This window comes from Entelurus aequoreus, linkage group LG14 (genome assembly GCF_033978785.1).
Source record: "Entelurus aequoreus isolate RoL-2023_Sb linkage group LG14, RoL_Eaeq_v1.1, whole genome shotgun sequence".
Classification (NCBI taxonomy): domain Eukaryota; kingdom Metazoa; phylum Chordata; class Actinopteri; order Syngnathiformes; family Syngnathidae; genus Entelurus; species Entelurus aequoreus.
In genome coordinates, this window is record NC_084744.1 from 23,581,562 (window position 1) to 23,596,879 (window position 15,318).

Sequence of the window (15,318 nt, forward strand, 5' to 3'; positions counted from 1 at the left end):
TTTATCCCTCACGAACTTTGACCTCCACAAATTGGACATGCGCAGAAGCCAACTTGGAAGTGGTCCATTGAAAGGTTGCTAGCGCGACCTCCTGTACTGTAGAATGTAGTATGGACCATAGGACAGGACGAAGAAGTCCCGTTAAGAAGCTGTGGAGGCCTAAGATGCTCTACTAGTCTGCTGGAAATCCAAAGAAGACGAAGGAGTAAAAAGCAAAATGGCGTTTGACAGAGAAGGCCTAAACGTGGCCACTGGCCATTATTGTTTCTCTATTTGTATTTAGTGCATACATGTACGCATATATGTCGTGTAGTAGATGAAACATTGTTAGTCATTGGTTGTATCCGGATACATTAGTCTGAGCGCACTTTATGTGCTAGCTTAGCTTGCTAGTTAGCTTAGCTTGTTAGCTGCTAACAAAGAGACGCGGACGTTATCAACACATCGCTAAGTAGAGATCAAATGTGAGTGTAAAGTGTTGTGATTGTGTGAAAATGTGCGAAAGAACGATAGCAAAGTATGAGGAGGAACTTTGTCCAACAAAAGAGGAGAAGGAGCGACAACATCAACTATGGACGCTGTTTTCAAGAAACATCAAGTTGTGTTACACAGAACAGGTTTGTTTACTTCTTACTCTCACATCTTTACTAACTTTATATTTCATTAGTAACACTTTTCTTCAATAGGAATATGCTTTGTCTTGTGGGGATGATGCAATGCCAAGATTTAGATTCTTCATGAAAACGAGACAGTTTGAGGTTGATGTTCCTCTCAGTTTGTAACAATGTGTGATTGATTGATTGAAGGACTTATGAGAAGTTTGCATAGGAAAGGGTACAGTTTCATCACGGTACACATTCACTGCTACAAGAAAGCCTGACATGGTTTCAGTTGAAATATTTTTTCACTTACACAGAACACAGTACTATGTAGAAAGTAGCATTTAAAGTACAGAAATACTGCTAGAAAATAAAATTTAAAAAAGCAAAAGGATTTGTCTATTCCCAGTTACGAGTAGCCACAGCCTAAAATGTATTTTCAAAGCGGCTTTAAAGGAAGTAAGGGATTTGCACTCCTTTATGACTATTGATAGGGAGTTCCACATGTTGGTGGTATAGCAGGCAAACAAATTAGAACCTTTTTTGGAGTGAGATCTGGGTTGAATGTGATTGGTACAACTACCTCTGGTGTTATAATGGTCAATATATTGTGCAGAATCTAGACAGGTACATGGGTATTTTAGTGGTTAGGTGTATCTTGTACACCAGACCAACTGCAAGAAGATGTACTCCGTCCCCTACCAAGAGCCTCCCTACGTTAAGGAAATGGTTGGCGGAAAAGTGAGCCCAAGATGGACGGTTGAGTAGAAGCCCAATCATTTTGTTTTGGGCTGTCTGGAGTTTGTTTTTTGGGGCTTTTAATGCGTCACAGTACCAAACATGAACTCCGTACTCAAAGTGGGGTTAAATGAGCGCTTGTGTTAGAGTCTTAAGTGTATTTCTAGCCACCAGCGAGGCGATCCTATTGTGTAAGAACAGAATTTGTTGGTTGATTCTTTGACTACCTTGGTAGTAATTTTTTCACTGGAGAGATTAGTCTCTACGATGCAGCCAAGATAGATAATCTCATTTTTGTTTGTTATAATATTGTCACCCACTTTGACTGTGAAGTTATCTACTTTTCTGAGGTTAGGAATTGACCCAAAAACTTGTGTACTTGCAAGTACTGGGGCGAGTATTAATTTGCCAGTTTGACATTGAAAACCTTGCTAGTCTAGGTCTTAAAGATTCTACTTTCGTTTGTTTTGTGGCCGTCAGCCTCGGTTCTATGTTCTTTACGGGTACAGAAAATCTTGGAATGATCACTTAAGCCGCATACAGTAGTTCCACTTGTGGTCATCTTAGACTGGTCAGAAGTAACAAAAAGGTCTATGATGGTTTAAAAGGACTCACTCACCCTGGTAGTTAGCTTAATGAGCTAAGTGAGTCAATGTTGGTGGCACAGCTTAATGAATGTTTTAAAAATGGGTGCATCCTTTCAGGACATATCTGTGTTCCAGTCCCCAAGAAGATGTAAACCTGTATCAACATGTTTACACAAAACTCACACACTCACCAAATACAATTTATACTGTAATGAAATCTAATAAGTTCACTTCCTGATTCTGACCTACATGCATCAATAAGTGAAATTAAACATTTATTTTCAATAACCAAAGTAGTCAACACTTGATTTATTAAAAGAACATAAAGGTGACTGACTTTCCTTCAGCGTGTCGTAGATGGTCTCCAATTCCTAAAGAGGAATTGTTGATGGAGATACTCCATAAAACAGCACATAGTAAAACATGTTTTTGGTAAAAGTTCCTTTTTGCCCAGCCAACAAAATTACCACAAAAAAGTATTTTGCATGATGACAAAAACATACTATTTAACTGATTTTGGAATTAGATTTTTTATTTCCATGATATTGAAGTTATGGTCATGACTATGTCATTACAAGATCATGGTTAAGTTTAGAGATGAAGTTTATGTGTCATAGACTGTATACACAATAAAATATTTACACATTTTGCATCAGAGTGTGAAGTTAAGAATCCCTGCTGCCTCGTACTTATAAAAACTTTTCAAATTGCCCCCCATCAAATTTCCAAGTCTAATTTTGTACTCACTTTTGAATTAATTTTAGTGGCTGGGACAAGAGGAGGTATTTCCTGCGTTTTTATTGGTTGTTTTGCTACACACTTTTAACACAACACAGGAAAGAACACAAATAATGTCATTGTGTTAACAGTGTCAGTCCAAAACTATTTATATTCTCTCTTTATCTTATTTACTTATTTACCCAACAGACGTCCAGCAGCCCCCCCACATTAAAGAGGAAGAGGAGGATCCACAGCCGCCCCACATTAAAGAGGAAGAGGAGGAAGTGTGGATCACTCAGGAGGGAGAGTGTCTTCTAGGGCAGGAGGAGGATGATGTCACCAAGTTTCCACTGACTGTTGTCTCTGTGAAGACTGAAGAGCATGAAGACAAACCACCTGAGTCCTCACAGCTTCATCACAGTCCAAGTAAGCACAACATCCACATATCATTTTATTCTCAGGGCATTCAATCCATCACAACTGGACTGTTCACTTTGTCTTAGAAGACGTTTGTCCTCTCATCCAAGTAGGCTTCATCACTTCATGCTCATAGACTTCAAGTCTTAAATCTAATCACTGGAATTTAGAGGGGAACTGCACTTTTTGGGGGAATTTTTTCCATCATTCACAATCATTATAAAAGACATGACAGTGGATATATTTAAAAAAAAAAAATCACATTCTAACTAGGGCTGGGCGATATGGCCTTTTATTAATATCTCAATATTTTTAGTCCATGTCACGATACACCATATATATGTGGATATTTTGCCTTAGCCTTGAATGAACACTTGATGCATATAATCACAGCAGTATGATGATTCTATGTGTCTACATTAAAACATTCTTCTTCATACTGCATTAATATATGCTACTTTTAAACTTTCATGCAGAGAGGGAAATCACAACTACCGTATTTCCTTGTTTTGGCGCAGGGAATATAGTATTCGCACGTCTAGAATTACTGCCGGGTCAAACTCGTTTCTCAAAATAATTAACGCATGCTTGGCCTTATCGCCGGTTTATTATTGAAGCTGGATCAAATTCGTTTCGCAAAATATTAATTTTATTATCGCATGTCTATAATTTTCGCCGGGTCAAACTCGTTTCGCAAAATATTTAGCATATGGCTAGAACTTCCACCGGGTCAAATTCGTTACGTCACGAGTGACGCATCTGTCCTCCTTTTCAAAATGGAGGAAGCTGATTTCAGTAGTTTACTATCGCACAAAGGAAAAAAGATAAAGAGCTTTTCAGTAGGATTTAAGGTTCAAGCTATTGAATACCGGTACAGTATGCTAAAGAGAACAGTAAGCAGCTATGTTTTATTAATATACCGTAGCTGCGTGTGTGAAATACTGTATAAGTCATTAAATCACTCCCGCCTCCTGGTGGTAGAGGGCGCTGCCGCGCTAGTGATCCTTCTTGCGACTTCCTGTACTGCAGAAGAAGTGAACACACGCAGCAAGAGATTTATTTTTTCCCTCTGCCTGAACTTCTAACTTGGAGGATCACATACAGGTATCTAAAATAAAACAGTTTTCTAAACTGGACTTTCAATCGAAGCAGGAGGTAATAATTAAAGGAATATCTCCATCGAAACAGAGACTTTTAAAACTGAAGAAAGAAAATAAGGAAGACTTCTATAAACAAGTTATCGATGCTTTTGGTCAGAAGGAGCTGCAAATGGACTCCATTTATAAGTACAGGTAAGACCATAATAACGTTTTTGTTAATTAAATGTGCTTTTCATGATGGTATGCTTACATCACACTCAAAGCGCACGCCTAAATTTTATGGATTCCTTTTGGTAAACGCCGGAGTGAGAAGAGGTTTTAAAATAATTACCGCATGCACGGCCATCCCGCCGGTTTCCGGTAAACGCAGGTGTGACAGGAGGTTTTAAATTAATTAACGCCCCTGCGGCTATTCAAGGAAATACGGTAAGTCAATTTAAGCAAAAGTGTATTTATTATCCTTGACTGCACTTAAATGTAGAGTATATGTAGAATGTATTTATTTTATTTATATATTATATATATAATATATTATATTATTTATTATTATTACTGTCTATTGTGAGCGAACTGTGGTGCTGAATTTCCCCCAGGGATCAATAAAGTACATTCTATTATATTCTATTCTAAACAGTTATTAAGCAGTGGCACAAATATTCATGTCATTTCCAAACAGAAAGTGCAAGATTGTCAGAGACATTTTAAAACAAGCTATTAGTGCACTTTTGTGCATGATGTCACTAAGATGACGTATCAAAACAACACTAAATTAAAGTGTACAAACCCCGTTTCCATACGAGTTGGGAAATTGTGTTATAAATTAAATGATAAATGGGTTATACTTGTATAGCGCTTTTCTACCTTCAAGGTACTCAAAGCGCTTAGACACTATTTCCACATTCACACACACATTCACACACTGATGGAGGGAGTTGCCATGCAAGGCGCTAACCAGCACCCATCAGGAGCAAGGGTGAAGTGTCTTGCCCAAGGACACAACGGACATGATTAGGATGGTAGAAGGTGGGGATTGAACCCCAGTAACCAGCAACCCTCCGATTGCTGGCACAGCCACTCTACCAACTTCGCCACGCCGTCGTTAGATGTAAATATAAACGGAATACAATGATTTGCAAATCTTTTTCAACCCATATTCAATTGAAGGCACTACAAAGACAACATATTTGATGTTCAAACTGATAAACTTTTTTTTTTTTTTTGCAAATAATAATTAACTTAGAAGAAAGGGCATGTTCACCACTGTGTTACGTGGCCTTTCCTTTTAACAACACTCAGTAAAGGTTTGGGAACTTTTTGAAGCTTCTCAGGTGGAATTCTTTCCCATTCTTGCTTGATGCTCAGCTTAAGTTGTTCAACAGTCCGGGGGTCTCCCTTGTGCTATTTTAGGCTTCATAATGCGCCACACATTTTCAATGGGAGACAGGTCTGGACTACAGGCAGGCCAGTCTAGTACCCGCACTCTTTTACTATGAAGTCACGTTGATGTAACACGTGGCTTGGCATTGTCTTGCTGAAATAAGCAGGGGCGTCCATGGTAACGTTGCTTGGATGGCAACATATGTTGCTCCAAAACCTGTATGTACCTTTCAGCATTAATGGCGCCTTCACAGATGTGTAAGTTACCCATGTCTTGGGCACTAATACACCCCCATACCATCACAGATGCTGCCTTTTACACTTTGCGCCTATAACAATCCGGATGGCTCTTTTCCTCTTTGGTCCGGAGGACACAACGTCCACAGTTTCCAAAAACAATTTGAAATGTGGACTCGTCAGACCACAGAACACTTTTCCACTTTGTATCAGTCCATCTTAGATGAGCTCAGGCCCAGCAAAGCCGATGGCGTTTCTGGGTGTTGTTGATAAACGGTTTTTGCCTTGCATAGGAGAGTTTTAACTTGCACTTACAGATGTAGCGACCAACTGTAGTTACTGACAGTGGGTTTCTGAAGTGTTACTGAGCCCATGTGGTGATATCCTTTACACACTGGTGTCGCTTGTTGATGCAGTACAGCCTGAGGGATGGAAGGTCACGGGCTTAGCTGCTTACGTGCAGTGATTTCTCCAGATTGACTGAACCCTTTGATGATATTACGGAGCGTAGATGGTGAAATCCCTAAATTCCTTGCAATAGCTGGTTGAGAAAGGTTTTTCTTAAACTGTTCAACAATTTGCTCACGCATTTGTTGACAAAGTGGTGACCCTCGCCCCATCCTTGTTTGTGAATGACTGAGCATTTCATGGAATCTACTTTTATACCCAATCATGGCACCCACCTGTTCCTAATTTGCCTGTTCACCTGTGGGATGTTCCAAATAAGTGTTTGATGAGCATTCCTCAACTTTATAAGTATTTATTGCCACCTTTCCCAACCTCTTTGTCACACGTAGCTGGCATCAAAAGTCTAAAGTTAATGATTATTTGCAAAAACAATTTTTTTTATCAGTTTGAACATCAAATATGTTGTCTTTTTAGCATATTCAACTGAATATGGATTGAAAAGGATTTGCAAATCATTGTATTCCGTTTATATTTACATCTAACACAATTTCCCAACTCATATGGAAACAGGGTTTGTACTACTCTGCTTGCATGTCAGCAGACTGGGGTAGATCCTGCTGAAATCCTATGTATTGAATAAATAGAGAATCGTTTTGAATCGGAAAAATATCGTTTTTGAATCGAGAATCGCGTTGAATCAGAAAAAATCGATTTATAATCGAATCGTGACTCCAAGAATCGATATTGAATCGAATTGTGGGACACCCAAAGATTCGCAGCCCTAGTAGCACACAAGTGTAGTTATTTCCCATATTTCTGCACAATAAGTCAGATATGTAACACTAGTGAGCAGTAGAGAATATGAAGTCATTTTTGGCCCAGGACGTATTTTGCTTTATTCATTATTGAAATATTTTTTGCTACCTTATGTTGTATGTTTTGTATATGAGATTTCCATTTCATTTTATCATCTATTAATACACCCAAAAATCTTGTTTCTTTTACCCTTTCAATGTCTACTCTGTCTATTTGTATTTGTGTATGATGCTCTTTTCTACTGTTACCAAACAGCATTATTTTAGTTTTACCGAGATTCAAAGATAGTCTGTTTTTGTCAAAGCATCTTTTTAATGTGTTCATTTATTCTGTTATTATTTGTATTATCTTCTGTGTGTTCTCTCCTGAACAGAAAGCAGTCGTGTCGTTTGCAAATAAAACTAACTTTAAGTCCTTTGTAACTTTACAAATGTCGTTTATATGAAGATTAAACAATCTTGGTCCCAGTATTGATCCCTGGGGTACACCACAAGATATATCTAGCCGACATATTGACATATTTTTACCCATCTTCACATATTGATTCCTGTTTGTTAAATAGCTTCTTACCCAGTTCAAAACCAAACCTCTGATGCCATATCCTTCTCATTGTTGTATTAAAATATTATGATTAATTGTGTCAAATGCTTTTGTTAAGTCCATGAATACTGCGGCCGCACATTCTTTACCATTTTTGCATTGGTCATTTCCTCTGTTATTTGGATTAATGCTATCCATGTTGAGATATTTGCTGGGAGTCCATATTGGTTCTCCACCAGCGTCCCACTTTTGTTGATAAATAAATCTAATCGGCTATTGAATAGTTTTTCCATGATTTTGGAGAATGGTGGAAGTAATGAAACTGGTGTGTAGTTAGTAAACTGGTGTATGTCTCCATTCTTATAAATTGGTACGACTTTTGCAATTTTCATTTTGTCAGGGAATTTGCCGGTTAGAAATGATACGTTGCTGATATTGATATTGTCAGAGGTTCTGAAATGTCTTCTATAACCTTTTTTCATGGTTACCATATCTATTCCATGACAGTCGGTTGAGGTCTTGGATTTACAATTTTTTACAATTTTGATTATTTCTTCTTTTGTCACGTTCTTAAGAAACATGGAATTGGGATTTCTGTCTATGAGCTCACTCAAGTCCTCAACTGACCCATCATCTGCATTTGGAATTCTTTATCCGATATTAATAAAGTAATCATTAAAATGTTCAACTAAAGTACTGGGGGTAATCTTTCTTAGCAGCATTTTTAATGATGCTATTTAGGATGGCCCATGTTGCTCTCATGTTGTTTCTGTTCTTGTTGAATAATTGTCTGTAGTATTCCCTCTTACATGTTCCTAGTATACCAATTAGCTTGTTTTTATATTTATTATACTTATTTTCTGCCTCTATAAATGTCTGTGTTATTAATATTCCATATAATGTCTTTTTTTTGTGACAAGCATTTTTCAGTCCTTTTGTCATCCATGGTTGGTTGTTTTTCTTTTGCTTCTTACTAACTTCTTTCCATGGACAACATAAACATTGATATTATACATGTGGGCCAATAAATATATATATATATATATATATATATATATATATATATATATATATATATATATATATATATATATATATATATGTATATATATATATATATATATATATATATATATATATATATATATATATATATATATATATATATATATATATATATATATATATATATAAATGCTGTTAAATGTAGCTTTGATGCGGCAAGCTACTTTTGCAGTGTAGCTTGTAGTGTAGCGTGCTACAATTCTCTGAGGATAGCTTAGCTACATTTAATTGAGAGTAACTTGTAGCTTAGCTTACTACATTGTCCAGGTAGCTTGCCCATCACTGTCTATTTGGCCTAGCTCACATGTCAATAGTTTGAATACTGCAAACTTCAATACAGTAACACCTCATTTGTTCTGCAGACGTCCAGCGGGTGTCAGCGGAGAGTCATGAAGAGGAGTGGCACACCAGTGTGGGACAGAAGGAGCTACAGGCCCCCTCCCACATTAAAGAGGAGCAGCTTCATGATGAAGATGAAGCTCAGTCCTTACAGCTCCATCACAGTCAAAGTGAGGAGAACAGAGGGGCGGAGCTTGTAAGTCAACACATCACAGAAGCTGATGGAGAGCATTGTGAAGATATAAAGTCAGAACCAGACAGCATCTTTGCTCCACTGTCAGACATGGACCACATGATGTCAGACTCTTCTGATCACAGTGACCACATCCAAAAACCTTTGGAGAGTAAAAATGACTCTAAAGGTGATACGAGACATCACACTAACAACAAACACTTTGACTGCTCTCAATGTGGAAAATCATTTAGACTGAAGAGTGATTTTACAGTACACATGAGAATACATACTGGAGAGAAACCTTTTAGTTGCTCTGTTTGTAAGAAGAGTTTCTTCAGAAAGCATCACATGACCACACACATGAGAACACACACTGGAAAGAAACCTTTTCCTTGCTCAGCTTGTGCTAAAAGATTCAACACTAAAAATTACCTGACCACACACATGAGAACACACACAGGTGAGAAACCTTTTACTTGCTCTGTTTGTAAGAAGAGTTTCTCCAGAAAGGAACGCATGACCACACACATGAGACCACAAACTGGAGAGAAACCTTTCTTGCTCAGCTTGTGCTAAAAGATTCAACACTAAGAAGGAAATTATATTGCACATGAGAACACACACAGGTGAGAAACCTTTTACTTGTTCTGTTTGTAAGAAGAGTTTCTCTGGGAAGCTTAACATGACCACACACATGAGAACACACACAGGTGAGAAACTTTGTACTTGCTCTGTTTGTAAGAAGAGTTTCTTCAGAAAGTGTGACATGATAATACACATGAGAACACACACAGGTGAGAAACCTTTTACTTGCTCTGTTTGTAAGAAGAGTTTCTCCAGAAAGGAACGCATGACCACACACATGAGAACACACACTGGAGAGAAACCTTTTACTTGCTCAGCTTGTGCTAAAAGATTCAACACTAAGAAGGAAATTATATTGCACATGAGAACACACACAGGTGAGAAACCTTTTACTTGTTCTGTTTGTAAGAAGATTTTCTCCGGGAAGCTTAACATGACCACACACATGAGAACACACACAGGTGAGAAACTTTTTTTTTGCCCTGTTTGTAAGAAGAGTTTCTCCAGAAAGGAAAGCATGACCAGACACATGAGAACACACACAGGTGAGAAACCTTTTACTTGCTCAGCTTGTAAGAAGAGTTTCTCCAGAAATGATCACATGACCACGCACATGAGAACACACCATGGAGAGAAACCTTTTACTTGCTCAGCTTGTGCTAAAAGATTCAACACTAAGAAGGAAATGATATTGCACATGAGAACACACACAGGTGAGAAACCTTTTACTTGCTCTGTTTGTAAGAAGAGTTTCCCCGGTAAGCAAAGCATGACCACACACATGAGAACACACACTGGAGAGAAACCGTTTAGTTGCACTGTGTGTGCTAAGATGTTCAGGTTTAAGAATCAGGTCAGTAGACACAAGTGTGCAACAGTCATGGAAGCTGCAGGGATTTAAAAACACTTAAACAGTGATTGTGCTAAATGTAGTTTAAAAACACAGCATGTTTAATATGAATGTATATTTGATGTTGTATGTAGTGCTTCTCATCTTCTAGTCTTATATGTTGTCCTGTACTTACTTTTTAAGTTGTGTGCATGTATTGAATATTATATATGTAGCTACTATTTTATTCTATTTTCTCATCTTTGAAGAGAGGACATCTTATTATTTTCATTGTTTGTTTTTTCACAAATTTTTTCCATTGCATTTTTTTGATGTTATTATCCAATTAAAAGTATGAATGAATAAAATGGTTAGCAAAATGTGGACACTGGTAGATTAGCAGCATTGTTACATCATGGATGTTAACTACTGCAAAACATCAACAAAGAAGAAAAAGGCTGAAGTTAGCAACACATCACTGAACTTTAGAGCTATCGTGAGTGGAGTTGCTTGTTTTTATTGCTGCATTTGTACTTATTTCACCTCACATCTTCACTTTTAATCCTAAAGTCTTCTTTAAATATATTGTTGTGGGCTTCTGAGATTTATGTTTCTGGTGTGTGTAGTCTGTGGAAAGGGTTGTTGTCCCTTGTGGATCCAATTGTTCCCTTGCACAGATACATCTTCATCATCATCATCATCATCATCATCATCACCGGCCCACTACTGGACGAAACCTTAGCATTAATGTTTTAATATAAGTGTGACCTCATTATTCCTTGATAATAAGACTAAAAATACAGATTTAAGCACTGTATTAGAGTGCCTCTTGTAGTACTCCAACTCGCCACACTGAGAAGTGGGGGCGATTGTGAGCTAGCAGATGCATGTTGCTATCATGTTTTATCAGCAAGGAAGACAGCATTTGTGTTTACTTTTTTGTCAGATCCAAGTTTTATTGCTCTGCTAAATAAATGAATCACTATGGCTGCCAATATGGAGGATTGTATATATATTTAAGAACAAATACTTCTCTTAACAAGTAGAAAATGACACCACAAAAAAGTTAAACAGCAGCAGGACTCAGTAAATATTTTATTAATTGACTAATTAATTAACTATAAAGAGTAACATGAAAGTGGATATTTCACAAGAGTTCACCAAAAAGTGGAAAATGGGAATGCTACATAAAATGCTTAACATAGACTGATACTGATACTGTGTAATCATTTATTTGTCCTAAAATTATTTTGAGATAGAAATTGATGTCCCCCCCAATGTTAAACTCATTTCTACGCTCACTGTGTGAAGACTGGAAGTTAATGTACTAATAAAGTCAAAACATTTACCAAAAATGATGTGTATATATGTTAGCCAATAACAAGTCCGTCTGTAAAGCACACAAACACATTTATTCGACATCGTTATGATGTAACATGGAAGATGCTAACGTTAAGCTAACTAGCGAGGTGATGCTGTGAAGAGCTGCTCCGCAAAGTTGGCATACAACCAAAAAAATACTTTAAAATGTTATTATTAATGTTCACTTTCAATGTATTTTTTGGAACATGTCAAAACTTTACAAGCACAACTTTTGCTCAAGTAACCAACCGTCCAAAATGAGTGGAAGAAGCAGAGCTTGTCTGGTCCCCCCCAGTGGAAAAACTAAATGCCACTGAATGATGTGTTCAGTTCAGTTCAGTTTATTTATTTATATCGCACATTTAAAACAACCTCAGTTGGCCAAAGTGCTGTACAGACATAAGACATAAGGGGCACAATTGGATCCACAATACAATAGTAATACAATAGTAAAATATACCTTAAAAGAAGTGCAGAATGTATCACCTAAAATACTAAAATGTACAAACCCCGTTTCCATGAGTTGGGAAATTGTGTTAGATGTAAATATAAACGGAATACAATGATTTGCAAATCATTTTCAACCCATATTCAGTTGAATATGCTACAAAGACAAGAGGTTTGATGTTCAAACTGATAAACATTTTTTATTTGCAAATGATCATTAACTTTACAATTTGATGCCAGCAACACGTGACAAAGAAGTTGGGAAAGGTGGCAATAAATACTGATAAAGTTGAGGAATGCTCATCAAACACTTATTTGAAACATTCCACAGGTTTGCAGGCTAATTGGGAACAGGTGGGTGCCATGATTGGGTGTAAAAACAGCTTCCCAAAAAATGCTCAGTCTTTCACAAGAAAGGATGGGGCGAGGTACACCCCTTTGTCCACAACTGCGTGAGAAAATAGTCAAACAGTTTAAGAACAACGCTTCTTAAAGTGCAATTGCAAGAAATTTAGGAATTTCAACATCTACGGTCCATAATATCATCAAAAGGTTCAGAGAATCTGGAGAAATCACTGCACGTAAGCAGCATGGCCGGAAACCAACATTGAATGACCGTGACCTTTGATCCCTCAGACGGCACTGTATCAAAAACCGACATCAATCTCTAAAGGATATCACCACATGGGCTCAGGAACACTTCAGAAAACCACTGTCACTAAATACAGTTGGTCGCTACATCTGTAAGTGCAAGTTAAAGCTCTACTATGCAAAGCGAAAGCCATTTATCAACAACATCCAGAAACGCCGCCGGCTTCTCTGGGCCCGAGATCATCTAAGATGGACTCATGCAAAGTGGAAAAGTGTTCTGTGGTCTGACGAGTCCACATTTCAAATTGTTTTTGGAAATATTCGACATCGTGTCATCCGGACCAAAGAGGAAGCGAACCATCCAGACTGTTATCGACGCAAAGTGTAAAAGCCAGCATGTGTGATGGTATGGGGGTGTATTAGTGCCCAAGGCATGGGTAACTTACACATCTGTGAAGGCACCATTAATGCTGAAAGGTACATACAGGTTTTGGAACAACATATGCTGCCATCCAAGCGTCGTCTTTTTCATGGACGCCCCTGCTTATTTCAGCAAGACAATGCCAAGCCACATTCAGCACGTGTTACAACAGCGTTACTTCGTAAAAAAAAGAGTGCGGGTACTTTCCTGGCCCGCCTGCAGTCCAGACCTGTCTCCCATCGAAAATGTGTGGCTCATTATGAAGCGTAAAATACGACAGCGGAGACCCCGGACTGTTGAACGACTGAAGCTCTACATAAAACAAGAATGGGAAAGAATTCCACTTTCAAAGCTTCAACAATTAGTTTCCTCAGTTCCCAATCGTTTATTGAGTGTTGTTAAAGGCCTACTGAAATTTTTTATTTTTTATTTAAACGGGGATAGCAGATCCATTCTATGTGTCATACTTGATCATTTCGCGATATTGCCATATTTTTGCTGAAAGGATTTAGTAGAGAACATCGACGATAAAGTTCGCAACTTTTGGTCGCTGATTAAAAAAGACTTGCCTGTACCGGAAGTAGCGTGACGTCACAGGTTGAAAGGCTCCTCACATTTCCCCATTGTTTACACCAGCAGTGAGAGCGCCTCGGACCGAGAAAGCGACGATTACCCCATTAATTTGAGCCAGGATGAAAGATTTGTGGATGAGGAACGTAAGAGTGAAGGACTAGAATGCAGTGCAGGACGCATCTTTTTTCGCTCTGACCGTAACTTAGGTACAAGGGCTCATTGGATTCCACACTCTCTCCATTTTCTATTGTGGATCACGGGTTTGTATTTTAAACCACCTCGGATACTATATCCTCTTGAAAATGAGAGTCGAGAACGCGAAATGGACATTCACAGTGACTTTTATCTCCACGACAATACATCGGCGAAGCACTTTAGCTACGGAGCTAACGTGATAGCATCGGGCTTAAGTGCAAATACAAACAAAAGAAATAAGCCCCTGACTGGAAGGATAGACAGAAAATCAACAATACTATTAAACCATGGACATGTAACTACACGGTTAATTATTTCCAGCCTGGCGAAGCTTAACAATGCTGTTGCTAACGACGCCATTGAAGCTAACTTAGCTACGGGACTTCGACAGAGCTATGCTAAAAACATTAGCTATCCACCTACGCCAGCCAGCCCTCATCTGCTCATCAACACCCGTGCTCACCTGCGTTCCAGCGATCGACGGCGCGACGAAGGACTTCCTCACCCGAACATCGATGCGGTCGGCGGCCTGGAGACGGACGAAGTCAAGGTGAGGACAGCGGTGCGGCGGCGGGCGTTGTAGCTTTCGACGACACCCCGGCCACCATCAGAGTCGGCAATTCCCCAAAGTTACGTATGTGACATGCACATAGCGACACGCACGTACGGGCAAGCGATCAAATGTTTGGAAACCAAAGCTGTACTCACGGTAGCGCCTCTGCAATCCAACTAAGTCCTCCTGGTTGTGTTGCTGCAGCCAGCCGCTAATACACCGATCCCACCTACAGCTTTCTTCTTTGCAGTCTTCATTGTTCATTAAACAAATTGCAAAAGATTCACCAACACAGATGTCCAGAATACTGTGGAATTTTGAGATGAAAACAGAGCTTTTTGTATTGGATACAATGGAGTCCGAATACTTCCGTTTCAACGATTGACGTCACGCGCATACGTCATCATACATAGACGTTTTCAAGCGGAAGTTTAGCGGGAAATTTAAAATGGCACTTTATAAGTTAACCCGGCCGTATTGGCATGTGTTGCAATGTTAAGATTTCATCATTGATATATAAACTATCAGACTGCGTGGTCGCTAGTAGTGGCTTTCAGTAGGCCTTTAAATGATGGAATGGATTAAGTAAAGTTAAACTGATATGATCCACTTTAAGAGGTTGTTCAAATGAATAGTGCTTACAA

The 15,318-nt window shown here is 38.5% G+C and overlaps 2 protein-coding genes across 3 annotated transcripts in view; one reads left to right on the forward strand and one right to left on the reverse strand.

Moving 5' to 3' along the window:
* LOC133664553 (zinc finger protein 33A-like) overlaps positions 1–15,318 on the reverse strand; it is an 82,571-nt gene that overhangs the window by 29,830 nt on the left and 37,423 nt on the right. The window lies entirely within an intron of this gene.
* LOC133664542 (gastrula zinc finger protein XlCGF57.1-like) overlaps positions 94–15,318 on the forward strand; it is a 234,817-nt gene continuing 219,592 nt past the window's right edge. Inside the window, exons 1-2 of one of the 2 annotated variants that reach the window (XM_062069250.1) lie at positions 94–617; positions 2,852–3,070. In XM_062069250.1, coding sequence (XP_061925234.1) covers positions 572–617; positions 2,852–3,070 — 265 coding nt within the window. In that variant the 5' untranslated portion in view covers positions 94–571. The remainder of the gene's footprint in view (positions 618–2,851; positions 3,071–15,318) is intronic. The other variant, XM_062069251.1, reaches the window with a different exon arrangement.